Here is a 15767-nt window from a genome sequence, read left to right on the forward strand (position 1 = left end):
AATTCCTCTAACAAAAGTGAGTTTGCCCGTTTGTTTCTGGTTCATGGAATCAATAGGCAGAGGCCTAACATTTGCATTCCGGGGTGGTTTCACTGTGGCGCAAACAGAAGAAAAGGAGAGAAGAAGAAAATGGATGCTTCACCAGGAGTAAAATAATAATAATAATAAAAATGGAGAGGTGCATTTTCAATACATCTCAATTTTCTTTTCTACAGAAACAAACATTTGACAGTCTCTCTCTCTTTCTCTCTCTCTCGGCCCCTTATGGTCATGCGGCCCGTGGCCGCACTGCGTTTTCACCTCCAATGTGCATCTGGGACACAGGGCGGAAGTAACGCATATCCGGCAGCGACACAATAGCAGAGCGCGGGAAACAACACATAACCAAAACATGCAAGCCATGGAGGACGACGCTACCCGGTATCGGTTGCTCGTTCAGTTTTTTTGTGGCGCTTCTTCAGAGCTCGCAACGCAAGGAGGATCGCCGCCGCGAAGAAAAGGACGATGTTTTATCGTCGTAAAGCCCTCGAGGCTATACACGCTGATAGCGGTGGGAACGAAGAAGAAGACGAACACTTGTCGAAAAGGACACGGCTGGTAAGTTGTTGTTTTTTTCTGTCGCCGATGTCCATTGCTGATGGCATCACAGGACCGACCGCCCAATCAACTGCCGTGGTCTTTTACGTCATGTCCTGGGCTCGCTTTGGGCTCACTCTGGCCCAACGTAGGCGTGAGGGCGGCGAGTAGCTCCGTCAGCTGTAATTGAAACGCTCGCCACGCACGGTGCGGTGCTGGGCTGCAGTGGAAATACGCTATTAGTTGACTTATGCCTCGGGCCAAGAAAGTAGGTGTGGCTTGCCAAGTTATTCTCCACCTGCCGCTATCTCACATGTCATGAGGGTAACGAAGATTCCGAGTAGAAGTGAGGTTTGTTCTAACTTTATGAGAAGAATTAGGAATTAAGAAAGGGTCCAATTTGAGCGCATTTGACACATGAGAACTTAAACTGCAAATGCGGACGGAGCTTTGCACTTAATCTTATTCGTCACTTTGCAAGTCACCATCGCATAGCAATCTCTTCCCCACTTGCCTTTTGTGTGTCATGCAGGGATTGGAGGCCCTCTGGGTATTGATTGGACTCAGCTTAATGCTGTCAGACTGATGGGAGACATGCGATTCACAGACGGGATCTTGACCCTGGTACGCTCAGCCTCCAACCACGCACACACGCAAACGCACACAAACACACAAGGATGACAGCTCGTGCATGCACACAATCGCGCTACAGTTTGTGGGCCGTAAGCACATCCGCACAAATGAACACAGATTAAATCATGCATTGCTGCACAAAGGCAAATGCTTACGCACACACACTGTATCAAGTACCGCACAAACGCAAACGCGCTCACACACGCACCCTTGGGAGTCCCCCCTGACACCCTCAATCTGTCACAACTAAAACCCAGAGGACGTCGTCTTTGAGTCTGGAGAACCACGACAGCACACTGAGCTCAGCAGAGTTTGAGCTAATCAAGACTGGCAATGACAGACTGCCTGCAATGACAGACATTTTCTACATATTTCACAGCGGAGGAGATCGTCTGTCGGGTTGGAGGCATGAAAATAAAAGTCCATTTATCCTGGTAGGCATCATGGAATCGCACATCAAGGGACTCGACAGCTTGAGGTAATTCAGATATGTTTAGGGTTCTCATTTTCCAACATCTGCTGTATGCTTCGATTGCAATACGGCATGATAGGTCATGACGAAAGAGCATTGAGGTCACTGAGAAAATAGTTCATTATTTTTCCTTCCAATTGAACAAGACATTAGGGAAACAAAACACTTCATTGTTTGCCAAACTCATCTCCAAAAGTTTTGAAAGTGTTCCTTTATTTTTGCTACAGATGTTGTTGAATGTTTTAACTTGAAAAGTTGAATAACAAATCAACATCTGCTTTCACTTCCAGGTATTTGCATACAGATTGGATTGACTTAAATTTCATCACCTTTTGTTTGATTAGAATGTTGACTTTATCCTTGTGGTATTGTTATTTTAGTTTCTTTTCGATGTCTGTAATGATTTCAACATTTTAACGTTATAGCCAAACGGAAGAAATGCATCTTCACAAAGTTTCAGAAACAATTTGACAACATTATTATTATTATTATTATTTTTTTTTTTAATGGTTTCACTCCCACCCAAAATAAAATAACAAAATAACATTTAAAACATACACTGTGCCTCAACCACTATTTAAAAAGTTCCCCATTACTTATGAAAAGATTAATTAAGTAGAAAATGCCTAAAAATATTTAAATGTATTTAATTACAGCAGATTTAAAATTCACTTGTCACACTCTGGTTGAAAGCACATTATAGACAGAAGACTGTGTCCAAATGTGAACCCTACTCCCTATATAGTGCCCTACTAAAGGGTCACACCATTTTAGTAGTGGCATCCAAATGTTCAAAGAGCGAAAATGTATAACACTCAAAATTATCCACAATGCACTGTGAAAAGTAGTGAACATCAATGTTTACTCAACCGGGTTGATAGACTACAATGCAATGCGAGTATGAAAAAAAACTGGCGCGAATCAAAGCGATGCATTAATATGTACTATTCAATATTTATTAGAGTTATTTTACACTAAAAGACCCATTTCCTGACTCAAATTTGGGTCACATTGACCCAAATAGAAGATCGGTCCATTTTTGACCCATAGTTGGGTTATTTATTGACCCAACTGTTTTTAGAGTGCACTGTATAGTGCGGGGTGGGGGACAAGGGTGGACATTCGGACACAGCCAATGTTAAAGAAGTCTCCTATGCATTTTCCCTCATTGAATAATAATAATAATAATAATAATAATAATAATAATAATAATACATTTTATTTGTAACACACTTTACATCTACCAGAGATCTATCTCTAAGTGCTACTATACTAAAAATGTTAAAAGAAGAAAACCTAAGTAAAAGTCACAGAGACAGATAAAACAAGTTTATAAATTAAATTGTATTTAAAAAAAGAAAGGTTTTAAGTCCATTTTTAAAACTATCAGTAGTCTGGAGGCAGAACTTCACCTCCAAACGACCAATTTACACCATTACTGCAACACAAATGTTATCAACTATAATATGTTTCCTTTAAGGAATAGACTAGCTCATCCCAAAGCAAACCACATAATGTGTGCCATGTGTATGTGTTATGTTTATGTAAATAGTACCATATGTTTGCGCTGAATGTTTTGTTTGGCCTTGGCAGAGGATGTCGTTCATGTTGACGGTAAAACAACTGCACATGACCCTGGAATGTCAATGCAATGTAACAACATGAGTGGTGTCCTTGTTGGGTCAATCATTTATTTTTGTTTTTATTCCAGGGTTGCTATGGCGACGACGACAAGGCCAATGGCGGAAATGCTATTGCAAAATGGTGACAAAGTGGCGTTCACTTTAAGTATCTTATTTTGTCTAAAGTAGCTTTTTATTTCTTTGTATCCCTGGAAAAGGGGTTTAAGATAAATCAAATGTCCCTGGTCAAGTACCGTTGGTCCTCTGTTAGTGTTTTTACCTTTTTAGTCTTCATGGGCTTTAAATGTCCAAAAACATAAATGAGTCCTCAGCAGTAGGTCTGCTAATTGTGTGCATGCAGAGCTGTGGATTAGTGAGGCAGATGTGGCCGGATGCAATCATGTGATGAATTGACCCCGGTGTTAAATGATGCCAATCAACCTTTAAAAATTCGATAAACAAGTCGCTAAGCCGTGTGAAGAGTCGTACCCTCATCATCTGGAATTTCCTGCCGCGTGAAAGGGTCGCTGACCAACTGTGACACCAGACCTTTTGTCAGGGCCCTCGAAATGACTGGCTGCTGCTCATTTAAAAGGACAATGAGACATTAATTCACACAGTTGTTTTCCACCGACCATTATTGAAATTCAGAAAATGTAGCAACACGTGCTTCTAGATTTGGTTAGGTTGGAGTTCTTGTTAGATCTGTCTTAAAGTTAATCTGCACATTGTAGGCTCTGGTTCTAAACAAAAATATGAAACCAATGATTTATAACATCAATTCCAGTCTGAACTTTCGAAAGTATGTTAAAGGATGGGAAAATTACACATCAGTGCATCAGGTCTAATGCTGGATTTACATTACATGGTCCAGCGAACGCACCATTTTTATGACTAACCCCTGCTGTCGGCAGCCAAATCTCTGAGTGAGTGTTAACAAAACCGCAGGTGTCATGCTGCAGACAGACCTCATCCCTGCAAGAACTGCAGTAACTCCAGTATGTGACTGAGTTCCTGATCAAGGCTGAAGGCAATTCGGACGATTTCCTACCATACAATTTGAAAGTGCAAGAGCACCCCCCCCCCCCCCTACTGATTTGTCTCCAGCTATGCCCCTAGCATGACTACTGATAACTTTTTTTTCTTCACAGTTCACTAGAAAGTTTTAAGGCCATGACAAACACTTCTTGATTTGAAAATCACATCTAAATTTGAAGGGAAATGTAACCTTCTCATATGCTCGGCTTTAGTGTTGTATAAAACAAACTTAGGATTCAACATATGTGTTTGAATGACTTCCATACCGTGTCTAACGACCTCAATATTTCACCTCACTACACTCCATAATGCAGGACAGCATAGGTCTGTAGGCTAAATCTGGCTCCCTCTCCTTGAGTCACTAAGTGAGCTGAGTGAAGGATGCTGTGCTTCTCTGCGTAAGCGCCCACAGCAAAATCGAGTTTATTAAGAGCCATAAAAAACAACATTAAAATTCACGACCAAGGGAGCGTCGCCTGACCCCTGGAGAATGATAAATTAGCTTCTGTTGCTCTAGCAAAACGACCATTTTACACCTTCATCTTCTCTCCAGAGCGCGCTGCACTTTAGTGTAGAAGTGCCACAAAGGGACTAAAGTATATGCTGAAACAACAATATGTCATAATCAGACTTTAAAATGATTGGATGTGAAGCTCTAATGATGACATAATTTCAACCTTTCATCGCATACTTGAATTGAAAATTACATTTGTGGACCAGCCAGGTGACGTTGCGTTTATGCCATAGTCTGCGCTCATATTAGTTCTGAACTTTTTTTTTTTCTGAATCCGTTCTCCGCCATCTAATCGCTAGCAAGCGTGTCTTCATTTTTTTTATTTAAAAAAAAAGTGTGTTGGTGGAGAGCTCAGTACTGTTCATTCGGTAATTTTACCGATTTGACATGTCATCATCATTGCTCTCTTCTTTTTTTTTTTTGTTATGTGGGTGAGTATGTGTATGTGCGTGTGTGCATGCGTGCGTGCAAGTGTGTGTGTATTCATTAGTTCACCTAAAACCTATTAAAAAAATCCCATACCGTTTACCTAAACCGAACACTTCCAGCCAGAGTCGTGAGGCCGTCAAGAGACCCGAGGAAGGACCAAAGAAAAGAAAGGAAAGTGAAAGCGTGTCTTCATCATACCGGAACTAGAACTAAATCCTGCTTTTGTGTTTAAGAATCATGGCAAAATACTAGCCTCATGCTGTGGCCGCTGCTCGGACCCAATGCAAGCTGAGCTTTTCTGATGCCATATTTCCAACGTTATAGTGTGGTGTAAATTGTGTAGCCAATGTGTAGCTGCCAAGCATTTGGCATTAGCTAAAGTAATAACACAACCACAGCTGTATGGTTATGGTTCAATCCAAGTTTTCAAGAACTTGCTTGGTCTTTTTGCCTCAGAATGTTGCATCATTGCTTCTGTATGATAGTGTTAGCGCTGCCATTGGCACGAACCTTACCGAGGTGCTTTTACAAATGTGCCTCAGGCAATAACAGTGAGGACACGGATTATTTTGCTATCTTGTCATCCGTAAAAGACAATGCAACAGATCTGATTACCTCAGTTATTGGCTCATACATCACCAGGCCGTTTAGACAGCATGATTCTCAAATGAAAACTTTACTAGTTTAGTCTCAGTCACTCACCATATATGAAGTGCCATCCCTGTAGCCGGTGCTACTCTGCTTATCTGGGCCAGGCTGTAATTGTTGTTTGCAGCTGTTAGTTTGAGGGATGGCTCAATAGATTTCATGTGACAGCAGTACTTCCATTCTCTGCAGACACGCGACTGTCAGGGTTAAACTCTCGAGTAGTGAGGAAGAAACTTGCTTAGGATTGGAATCATGCGAAAACACCAATTACTGTAGTTGGGAAAAGGTGGGACTCCCACTACTTCAACAGCAATTGACTGGATTTGCTGTGATCCCCTTTACATGCATCAGACCTTCCCATCCCAAGTATCTACCTTTAACGACGAGCCACCGGCTAACCCAAATCTCCGGTGAGTCATCACAACCATATCATTAGGACTATGCTAAGCTAATGGATCAGTAAATAGATTTTTATAATGCTAATTTGCCTGCAGTTGTGGTCGGAGCGCCTCATTAGGCTCAACCAGAGATCTATTTAGGATTTAGAGGTCTCCGTTCCAAAGCTCAGTTATGAAGGCCATCCAGAATGAGACATTTGGCCCATGTTTGTTTGATGTGGACACAGATGTCGTTTCTCAGATTTGGACTGAAATACTGCTGAAGGAACACGCCTGAGACTGTACACTGTGAAATTGACCAAAAATGTCTCAATACTGAATTTGTACTTCAGCATTTCTACATTCCCTACCTCTGCAACACTGTAAAACAAAGTACAACTACTGTAGTACAGTAGCTTTTTAAATAGTATTAAAACAATTGTGATCATTATCACAACTTTACATTGATTTTAAGTTACCAGTTTTAAAGCACTTGTACCGAAATCAAAGTCAAATATTCTTCAGTTCTTCAATATCGTATTCACATCGGGATTAAATTGATAAAGACAAAAATGAATACAATGATGCATAGAATGAAAGTGGGGGAAAACCCCCTCAGCAGTACAACAAATTAACACAGAGAACTACTAAAAACCGACCACTCAGCAATAATGACTAGGCCTTAAAATATAAACATAAACATTTTCAAATTATGATCCTACAATACGGCATTGACATCATTACTACTTGTAAATGTGCATGATCAAAAGACAAGATTCATTGATGCTGTGGTCCAGTGGCTAGTTAGTAGCGGCTACATGCTAACGCTACAGTGGCAGGCTATGCATTTTCATTTTTTTTCTATGATTCAACAGGATTGTTGTGTTGCCTGTTTTTGACGACACATCGAGCACAACGGCTTCATTCACTCGACGTCGCTTTGCAGATACTGCCACACAAACAATGGGGAAAAACATCTCTTGTCAGTAGATTTATCTTCAGAATAAAAACGCCTAATCATGGCTGACCATCAGGTGCGCCTCGCACATTTAGCTGCATGTTCAGTTCTCGTCGTTTTTTCGAATGCTTCCTGTTTGCTTCTTCTAACCCTAACCCTAACCCTAAACCAAAGTAAAGCAAGAAAAGCTGGACATTGATTAGCTCCTGTCACTAGTTAGCGTAATATCACAATTCTCGATCAACGAATCACTTAATTTTCCTTTGGGAGATCATCGACAGAGTGGGGTATTGTTTTGAGCCGGGTGGGGACCGCTAACTTGGCAGAGCTGCAAGAAATATAATATGACTAATAATAATAATAATATTTTGTCATTGGTTCGTCAAGAAGCGACATTGGGACTCAAATAATGAATAATTTACTGCCGCCTGCTGCCTTGTTCAGCACTCTTCAGTGGACAGCGCCACTAACCACCACAGTACACTGGAAGTTAGACGAAGAAAGGAAATTCAAGGGTAGGCCAAATTAAGGTTTTATTGTTTTCACTTGTACATTGGTTAACTTATTTTTACACTTGTGTGACAGTTACATTTGACTAAAAACATGCCTGTTGTGTTAAAAATAAATTTAATGAAACATCTTATTTCCATTTCAATTACCTATGAAATTGAGTGATATCAGCCTTCTTGAGTAGTTTGTGATGTCTTAAGTTTCAGCCTGTCTGCAAGATTTACTGAAGCTTGAAAGGAAACAAACTTGCCGCTTCCCCTTTCACAAACATTTGACTGGAATATTCATGATGCAGCATGTAGGTATGGAAAAAGTCTACTTTGAGCGGAGCAATAATTGCATCCCCCTCACTGTGGATTAGGCCCTGCACAACGGCTGACGGCAACCGTTGCACTGTAATATGCAAGCCATTGTCATGAATTATGTAGTAGACTGTATTATCATCTGCTATATTCGTGTGTTTTTTGTTCCAGTACAATTTCATTGGAATGAAAAAAGGCGCCCTTTGTTGTACAGTACTTGTATTATTCCTATTTGTCTCTGATACAGTTGTTGTTGTTGTTAAAAAAAAAAAAAAAAACTTTTTTAAATTTGTATGTACATATTTATAGCATGACAGGAAAAAAATATTGTCTAGTTGTGAATAGGTAAGTTATATAAACAGTACTTCTACTTATTTTAGGAAATGTAAACTGATAGAAGGTGATGTTGGATTGATGGATGATGGGGCAGTTTTTTAAAAATTATTTATCATTATTTTGAACATTTAAAAAATGTGTTTTTTGTGTGCTCCAAACGTTTCAAATATAATGTTTAAATCAATAGTTTTGCCCTGCTTTAACCAGTATTTGAATGTATCCAACGAATGCCACAGTTGTCATTTGCAACACAATTTCACATACAAGTACTATTATGGGTTTGTGGAAATGAGGACAAAAACAAGCGCTTCTATTTTGCTCAGTGTGAGTGACAACTTGCTCCAAAAAAATCCCCATAATTATTGATGTGAGTGCAAACCAAAGAGGCGATAAACTAAGCAGCATGAAATTAAGGGTCAAAATTATATTTTGCAATGTCGCAGACCACCAATGATGCGAACGTACACACCCGCAAACGCAAACAAAAAATGCACTGTTCCCCAAAACAGATGCTTTTTTTATATTTTCAAATTCATACATTACAACAGAGATGTACAGTATTTTACGTACAAATAAACAACAGCAAAGAGAAAGAAAGAAAGAGAGAGAAAGAAAGAAAGAAAGAGAGAGAGAAAGAAAGAAAGAAAGAGAATAAAGGGCTGGTAGCATTAACAGAGACACCAGCATGATGTAATACAATGCTTTTGTCCAAGAAAAATAAAACAAAAGAAGCTTTTTTTTTTTTTAGACTGCTAATTTATTTTCCAGATTTCAACTCATGTGTCATGTGTAATGTCATTTGTTTTGTTTTTTAAAATAAGTCACTGGTGTTCAATCATGTTGTTGTGTCTGATCTCGGTCTTCCTTCCTGGACGTAACTTCACTTCCACTCACAGTGTACGCTAATAGGATAAGATGTAGATAGAATAAACAAAAGTAAAGGCATTAATAATGTTTATTATTATTATTTTGTCTCATAGTATTTGAAACAAAGATGAAATCAGGTCGTTTATTATTAATTCATTTATCTTAAACAAAGGTGACATCTGTGATTTAATCAATCAGATGAAGGAAAGCTAACAGTGACTTGCTAACTAATGACAACAATAACAACAAAGCAGCTTTTCAATCTCTCTTGCTGAAAAACAGCGACTAAAAACAAGGGCGATAGATCATTCGTTATCTCACATTAGGGTATTGATAATCTAACATCGACTGTCAATACTTTAAGTGCCTGCGTCCAAACACAAGCAGTAACGCACTCAGGGCCGTATTCTTCGATATGCAAACGGGGGGAAAAGGTGCACAGTTGCGCACTTTTTCTGGCTAGGCAGATTCTCCTGTTACTAACACGCTTGGTCAGATATGTATAATAGAGGTCCTGAAAGCTATGAAATGTATTTAAACTGCCACAATCACAGTGTATTCTTTTCTTTCATTCTTTTTTTTGTTTTGTTTCACAGCAGTCTCATGATGTTGGCTTTTCCAATGTTAACATGTCGACATTAAGGGTCCTTGCTAAACCAATCAGCCTTGACCGGTGCTTATGATCTCACTAATCCTGAGGAGGGGTCCCAAAAACATATTTTATTGAGGTGATCAAAGGTGTTAAGATTACTGTGTTTTATCTGTAATATTTTTTGGCAGATCACATTAGGCTTTGCTTACTTTTTGTTGTTGTTGCTTGAAACATGTTCCTGGCCAGCATTTTTTTTTTTTTTACCACAAGATAGGACCAGCTCAATGAAGAGAAACATGTGCAGGACTACCACTATTAATTCAACAACATTCATCGAAATGGTGAATTGTACATTTAATTGATTTTATGACAGTTTCATTAAAATATGTCTACATGAAACTGTCTGTGATGCAAAAAAGTTTGCTGATCTAGTGCATGGTTGGCTATCCAATTATTATTATTTTTTTGATGGACCTCCATACATGTGTTCAGTTATATGCAGTAAAGGTGTGTCAGAAGTCTGGATGGGAAAAGTGTGCAAATCCATGCACGTGGAAACAAAGACTTACACATAATGGGAGAATACGGCCCTCAATGAAGACATTTTCATGTGATCTCGGAATCTTTCTGTTGTGCTAACAACACATATTTGAAGATCAAACAAAAACTGAACTGAATTGTTTTTAACATATCCGTTTCCCCATTTGCTACACCGCCAAAAACAGATTTGATAATTATATATATATACGTTGTTTTAATGAAAAGGTGCCGACAACCTTTTTTGAAGAGCTGACAGACAAAACTGCAAACTGTAAATACTTTAGTAAGATTGTGTAATAATTTTGTGTGACCGTATACAGTCGTTTTATTTTACTAGTTTTCCTTCTGTGCACCTTCTGAAGTCCATTTAGACGTTTAACATTTTAAAAGATTTACATTTCTGCTACTAAATTGATCTTTTAACTTGTTTTTTTTTTACCATTGGTTTCTGGCAAAGGGAAAAACATGAAACTGACATTTCAGTATTTGATCATACTATTAAGACATTAAGATTTTTAAGACGGAAACATGAGAAAAAAAGGGTTCATCATAAACTGTAAAACTGATTTGATAGGACCCAATAAAAAACATAGGAAACAATAACTTTCTAATGCTGGTTTTAGTTTTGGATCACTATTATTAGATTCCACAGTTGTGAGGTATGGTTGGAACAATATTTCACTATTTAGAATTACTAGTCTCATTAGTTAATAAATTGTTAAATTTTTGCTTAAACTTTTGTTATAGATGAACTCTTATCCAATGAAGTAGCATTAGCAACAGTCAGCTGAAGTGAAGTTAACCCAGTGAAAGGGGCCTAAATTCTGTGTTCTTACTCTATGCCTTGTGATGACATCCATTGAATGAAAAATATGTTAATTGTACTATATATATATACAGTATACCATGTCAAATATATCAAGCATCTGGTCAGCTAATAGCACTTTCAGATGAACAAAACATTTCATATGAAAATAGTCTTGATTTTAGAACAGTATTCCCAAATACAGCACAAAGGAAATGTTCTGGATAGCAGACTTTATGCTCACTACTTTCAGTTATATTTCCGCTCCGCCCCTACAATATAAATATCGCTATTTATAAAATTAAGACAAAAATAGGGGAAAAAAACCTCTTTGCAATTTCAACACAATGACACAATTGAGTGCAATGGTGTATAGTATAGTATAGTATTTGGGCCACACTGGAAAGAAAAAAGTGAAATTACAAGAACAACAGGTTTAAAGTTGTAAGAGTAAACGGTGGCTTTTTTTTTCTTTCTTAAAACACGTGAGCGACAATAGTGATGTGTCATATACTCATCAGGAAATATCATTTCATATTTGTTGAAAAGCACTTCTGCTTCTTTCAATACATACTTTCAACATTTCCATTTTAAGCCATTAAAGCTTTGGCTTCCTTCTGCCCCTTCTCGAACCTTAGATCAAATCAAACATTTCCACATTAAAAGTGTCCATACAGCTGCTGGTGTTGATGTGCCTAACACTGTTTCATTGCATGTCAAGTTTGTACAAATTCAATTTGGCAACATCCTCAACATTATTCATACATACTGATACAACAGAACTCATTTTGTGATTTGCTTGTTGAAAATGGGCCAATTGGTTGATTTGTTTATTTTTTTAACTTATTCTTTATTTGCTTACACAAATAGTTGTGGAACATAGAATACATTGTGGATGTAATATGACTTTATTCTCGCTAAATAATAATAATAAAAAAAAAGCTTACATTTTGTATTTAACTTTTTTTTTCTTGCGATGTTAGGCCCTTTTCTCTTGTAGAATTTAATTCTGGTAGTAATTTTCCCTCTTGAGTGGGTCCCTAACCCTAGGCCTCCTTTAACGTTCCTGTCTGGGCGTGGCCAAAAATACAAAAGCATATGAATAATGCAATTTGATATGATTTATTTCACAGTGTATCCCTGGCTGTGCAAGCACACACACTCACACCGAACCAGGGGTCTGCTACCAGAAATGCTTCAGATAAAGTGAGCGTCATTGACAAAAACTACCCACCGCTATGTAAAAACAACAACAACAACAACAAAAAAAAGCACACGTTGTATGACGAGTCATTCAAAATGGCCACATTGGACCACATTTGTTGACTGGGTTGGTTAGACGTGAGTCGGTATTTTTCACCTCAGTCAGGGTCCAGTAGACGTCCACGCTCACAATGTCTTTCTCCTTTCACACTGAAGATGTGTTGGTTGCATCCTAGTGAGTCCTGTGGACTCATCAGTGGCACGGCTGAAGTTTGCAGTGAGTCATAAGGATGTTTGTAAAATCTCCTTGGATGGGCTCACAGTGGCAAAGCCTAGAAGATGAAGGGGCTGATCTAGGAAAGATTTTCTCGCTGGCAACGTCCTCTGGACTGCATGGCCGATACTCGTTGAAGAATGTTTCACAGCTGATACACAAGGTTTGTCTCAATGTTTTCTTCATAAAATGTGGCCGCAATGAACTGTCAAGGCTGACGCTGAGACTACCGAAAAAAAGGAAGAAAAAGGCCAAAGTAGAGACGCTCAAGGTGCGGTGTGGAGTTTGTGAACCTTTTTGTTGGACAGACGTAAATGTTCTGTAGTGATTGGCCACAGCTCGCCTCACAGCACGGATCAGCGAACCTGCTGAGGAACAAACGATTAGAAAATGGGGAGGCCACAAATGATGAGACACAAGAACACTCAACGGACTCGTGAAACATATCAACGGCGTGTGATAACATTTCGTCCCACCACTTCATGAGGATTTGAAGAGCTCATTTGCAAAATGATATAAACATGTCATTAAAAAAAAACACTATTTTGCGTTGCAATCCTCTTGTGTACACTGCTGACTATTGTCATGTTTATTTTCAGTCTTGTTTACTCCCTGTCATGTTTTCCTTGTGTTTTCCCCTTGTCTTGTCATTTCCTGTTTTATTTTGAAAAGTCTGACTCCTCTCATTTCTGGTCACTTGCCCTTCCTCGTGTGGTGTTTGTGTCAACCCTGATTGTGTCCACCTTTCCCCATTACCCTCATGTGTCATCCAATCAGTGCCCTCAGCCAGGTGTGTCTTGTCATGTCATTAGTGTTGGTGTATTTAGTCGGTTGTCTCCCCCCTGTCTGTGTCGGTTCATTTTTGCTGTTGCAACTGTCGTAAGTCTTTCGCCACGTCACGCTGACCTCTTCGCCTGATCAGGATCCATGTCATGTTGTTAGTCTCGCCTTAGTTGTTTTGTCATGTTTAGCTTCATGTTTTGTTAGTTCAGTTTATTTTGTATTTTGAAGTTAGGTTTTTTTGATTAGATATTAAAACGTCTTTTTGGACTGCACCTCTGCCTCCTTGCCCTGCCTTCCCGCATCTGGGTCCTAAAGCCCCCACCTTACTGACAACTATTGTTCAGACTGAGTCCATTTTTCAGTGCAACAGTGTAAAATGTGTAACACATCAAAATTTTGAAAAAGAGTTCTTTATTTAGATTTTGTATCTCTACAACCGAGGTTAAAGTAGATAAGCAATTACGCCGACATCAATGTGAAATCTCAGAGACATTTTGGGTGAATGGATATTGTAATCGCCGGGGTAGCAATGTTAAATATAATGTATGTATGTCACAGCAGTAAAATCTTTAAAAAGTGACTTCTATGAATAACTGAACGAAGTCAAAGGTCCATTGTACTAATTGTGTAATTCCATGTGGAATACATTTTACCTCTGCTGAAATTGGTCAGGTAATGACTTCATTTAGCCAATCATCTGATTATGATCCATTTGAATGACAATAGAAGCCGACCATGTCCTATGGATAAATCCATAAATGCTAATACAGTATATACATGGCTGAGCATAAGAGTAGACAAATTTGACACCCAGGATTGTATAAATAAATCATTCAGACACCTAAATGTGATTTGGCAAATCCATATAGTATCATACAAATTCCCAGGACTAGCAAATAAATATTTATGGTGCCCCCTTTTCGCCTTCTCTCAGTGTCCTTGGTAATTGTGCATGATTCATTTTGTTTTCTCGGCGGAAGAGGGGAAATCAATCTTTCAAATATTCCAAAAGCCTCTGGTTTTACCCAATATAAAAACTTCACAGACACAGCTTTGGGAAAAGAACTCAGCTAAAGGTCTAATATGCTCTCTCTCTCTTTTTATTTATTTATTTTTTTAAGGAAAGGGATGTAAATCTCCCAGCAAAGTCAATTTGGTATTTTATGATCCTGGGTAAACTTTATACAAAGTCTGCTCATTTATTTACATTCGGTATCTGCTGCATATGATTTAGTTTTAGATGTGTTGCCAATTTAACTGAGCCCAAAAACAAAACAAACAAACCCTACTGACTTTTTTTTTTTATATCCCAGAATTTTTTTTGCACTATTTTACACAGGTTGAGTAATTCTAACAATCCGGTAATCAAAATGGTGTATATTGCTTATATACCACATCAATGAATACCGGTAAATGTAATACTCACATACTTCCAGGTCGTCTTTCCCCCCTTGCCGCATCCTACGATGGCTCCTTGGGCAAAGGCTGCAAAGGAAAGTAGATTGGCATTAGAGGAAGGTTTTATTGAACCTTCCCTCAACATGCTGGCCTTTGGCGCAGAGCATATGTTCATTTAAAAGCACAGATGGTATGGCTTCCAATTATATCCAAGGTGAAACAATGGAAGGTGGAAGGTTACTAAGTATGCATTTAGTTTTGCTTGACTTCTTTTGGAGAGGCGCACCGAGAACAAGAACTTAATGTGGACATTTATTTTTCCCCTTGACTGGTGGGACAAAGCAACTTCCTTGTCATCTTAATATTGGTGAATGAGCCACTTTTGTGTAGATAATGACTCGGCTAATCATAATCACGAAGCTAATGATGTGTTTAGCCAATGAGTGGAGCCAAGGCGAGGCGAGTGTTGGAGAGCCGCATTGGCATTCCGCTGCTCCCCTCTTGGTCGTGCCAGGCGTTCTATTTCACTCGCGTCTGCCGACTTGGTATTCCGCAGCCAGCCCGGCTTGTCGTCCTGTGATCTGTCACTCGGTTCGTCCATCTGTATAGGACCGATTCGCTGGGCCTGGCCGGCGCTGGCGTCGGAATTCAGCCCTCCCAAGAGCTGTTGATCCATCACACCTCTCTCCGGCATGTCATCTAAATGCTAAGTACTTCCACTGCATCTTTAAATCAAAACAAGGAACAAAATGAGGCCGCCCAAAGGGATAAAAGCCACAACGACCGCAACGGAATTCGCAAAGCAAACCTCTGGCTTTCTATTACATTCAAGGATCAGCTTAGCGAGGGTTGGACAAGAGGAACAAACATGATGGATCGCAATACCTTGT

The 15767-nt window shown here is 39.1% G+C and overlaps 1 protein-coding gene and 1 long non-coding RNA gene across 5 annotated transcripts in view; one reads left to right on the plus strand and one right to left on the minus strand.

Annotated features, from left to right (window-relative positions):
• The first annotated feature begins 1140 nt into the window (after positions 1 to 1140).
• LOC144052985 (uncharacterized) lies at positions 1141 to 3478 on the plus strand. Its single transcript, XR_013294315.1, has 3 exons — positions 1141 to 1200; positions 1589 to 1687; positions 3393 to 3478. It is a non-coding gene; the product is annotated as an uncharacterized LOC144052985 (long non-coding RNA).
• Positions 3479 to 8342: 4864 nt separating this feature from the next.
• The window catches only part of tafa5l (TAFA chemokine like family member 5, like), a 56959-nt gene continuing 49534 nt past the window's right edge, over positions 8343 to 15767 (minus strand). The window contains exons 4-5 of one of the 4 annotated variants that reach the window (XM_077546840.1): positions 14910 to 14964; positions 8343 to 13061 (exon numbers count right to left, since the gene is read on the minus strand). In XM_077546840.1, the coding sequence (XP_077402966.1) occupies positions 14941 to 14964 (24 nt within the window). In that variant the 3' untranslated portion in view covers positions 8343 to 13061; positions 14910 to 14940. Of the gene's footprint in view, positions 13065 to 14905; positions 14965 to 15767 lie in introns of all 4 variants that reach the window. The other 3 variants (XM_077546848.1, XM_077546825.1, XM_077546832.1) reach the window with 3 other exon arrangements.

The sequence above is a fragment of the Vanacampus margaritifer genome, chromosome 1 (assembly GCF_051991255.1).
Source record: "Vanacampus margaritifer isolate UIUO_Vmar chromosome 1, RoL_Vmar_1.0, whole genome shotgun sequence".
Taxonomy (NCBI): domain Eukaryota; kingdom Metazoa; phylum Chordata; class Actinopteri; order Syngnathiformes; family Syngnathidae; genus Vanacampus; species Vanacampus margaritifer.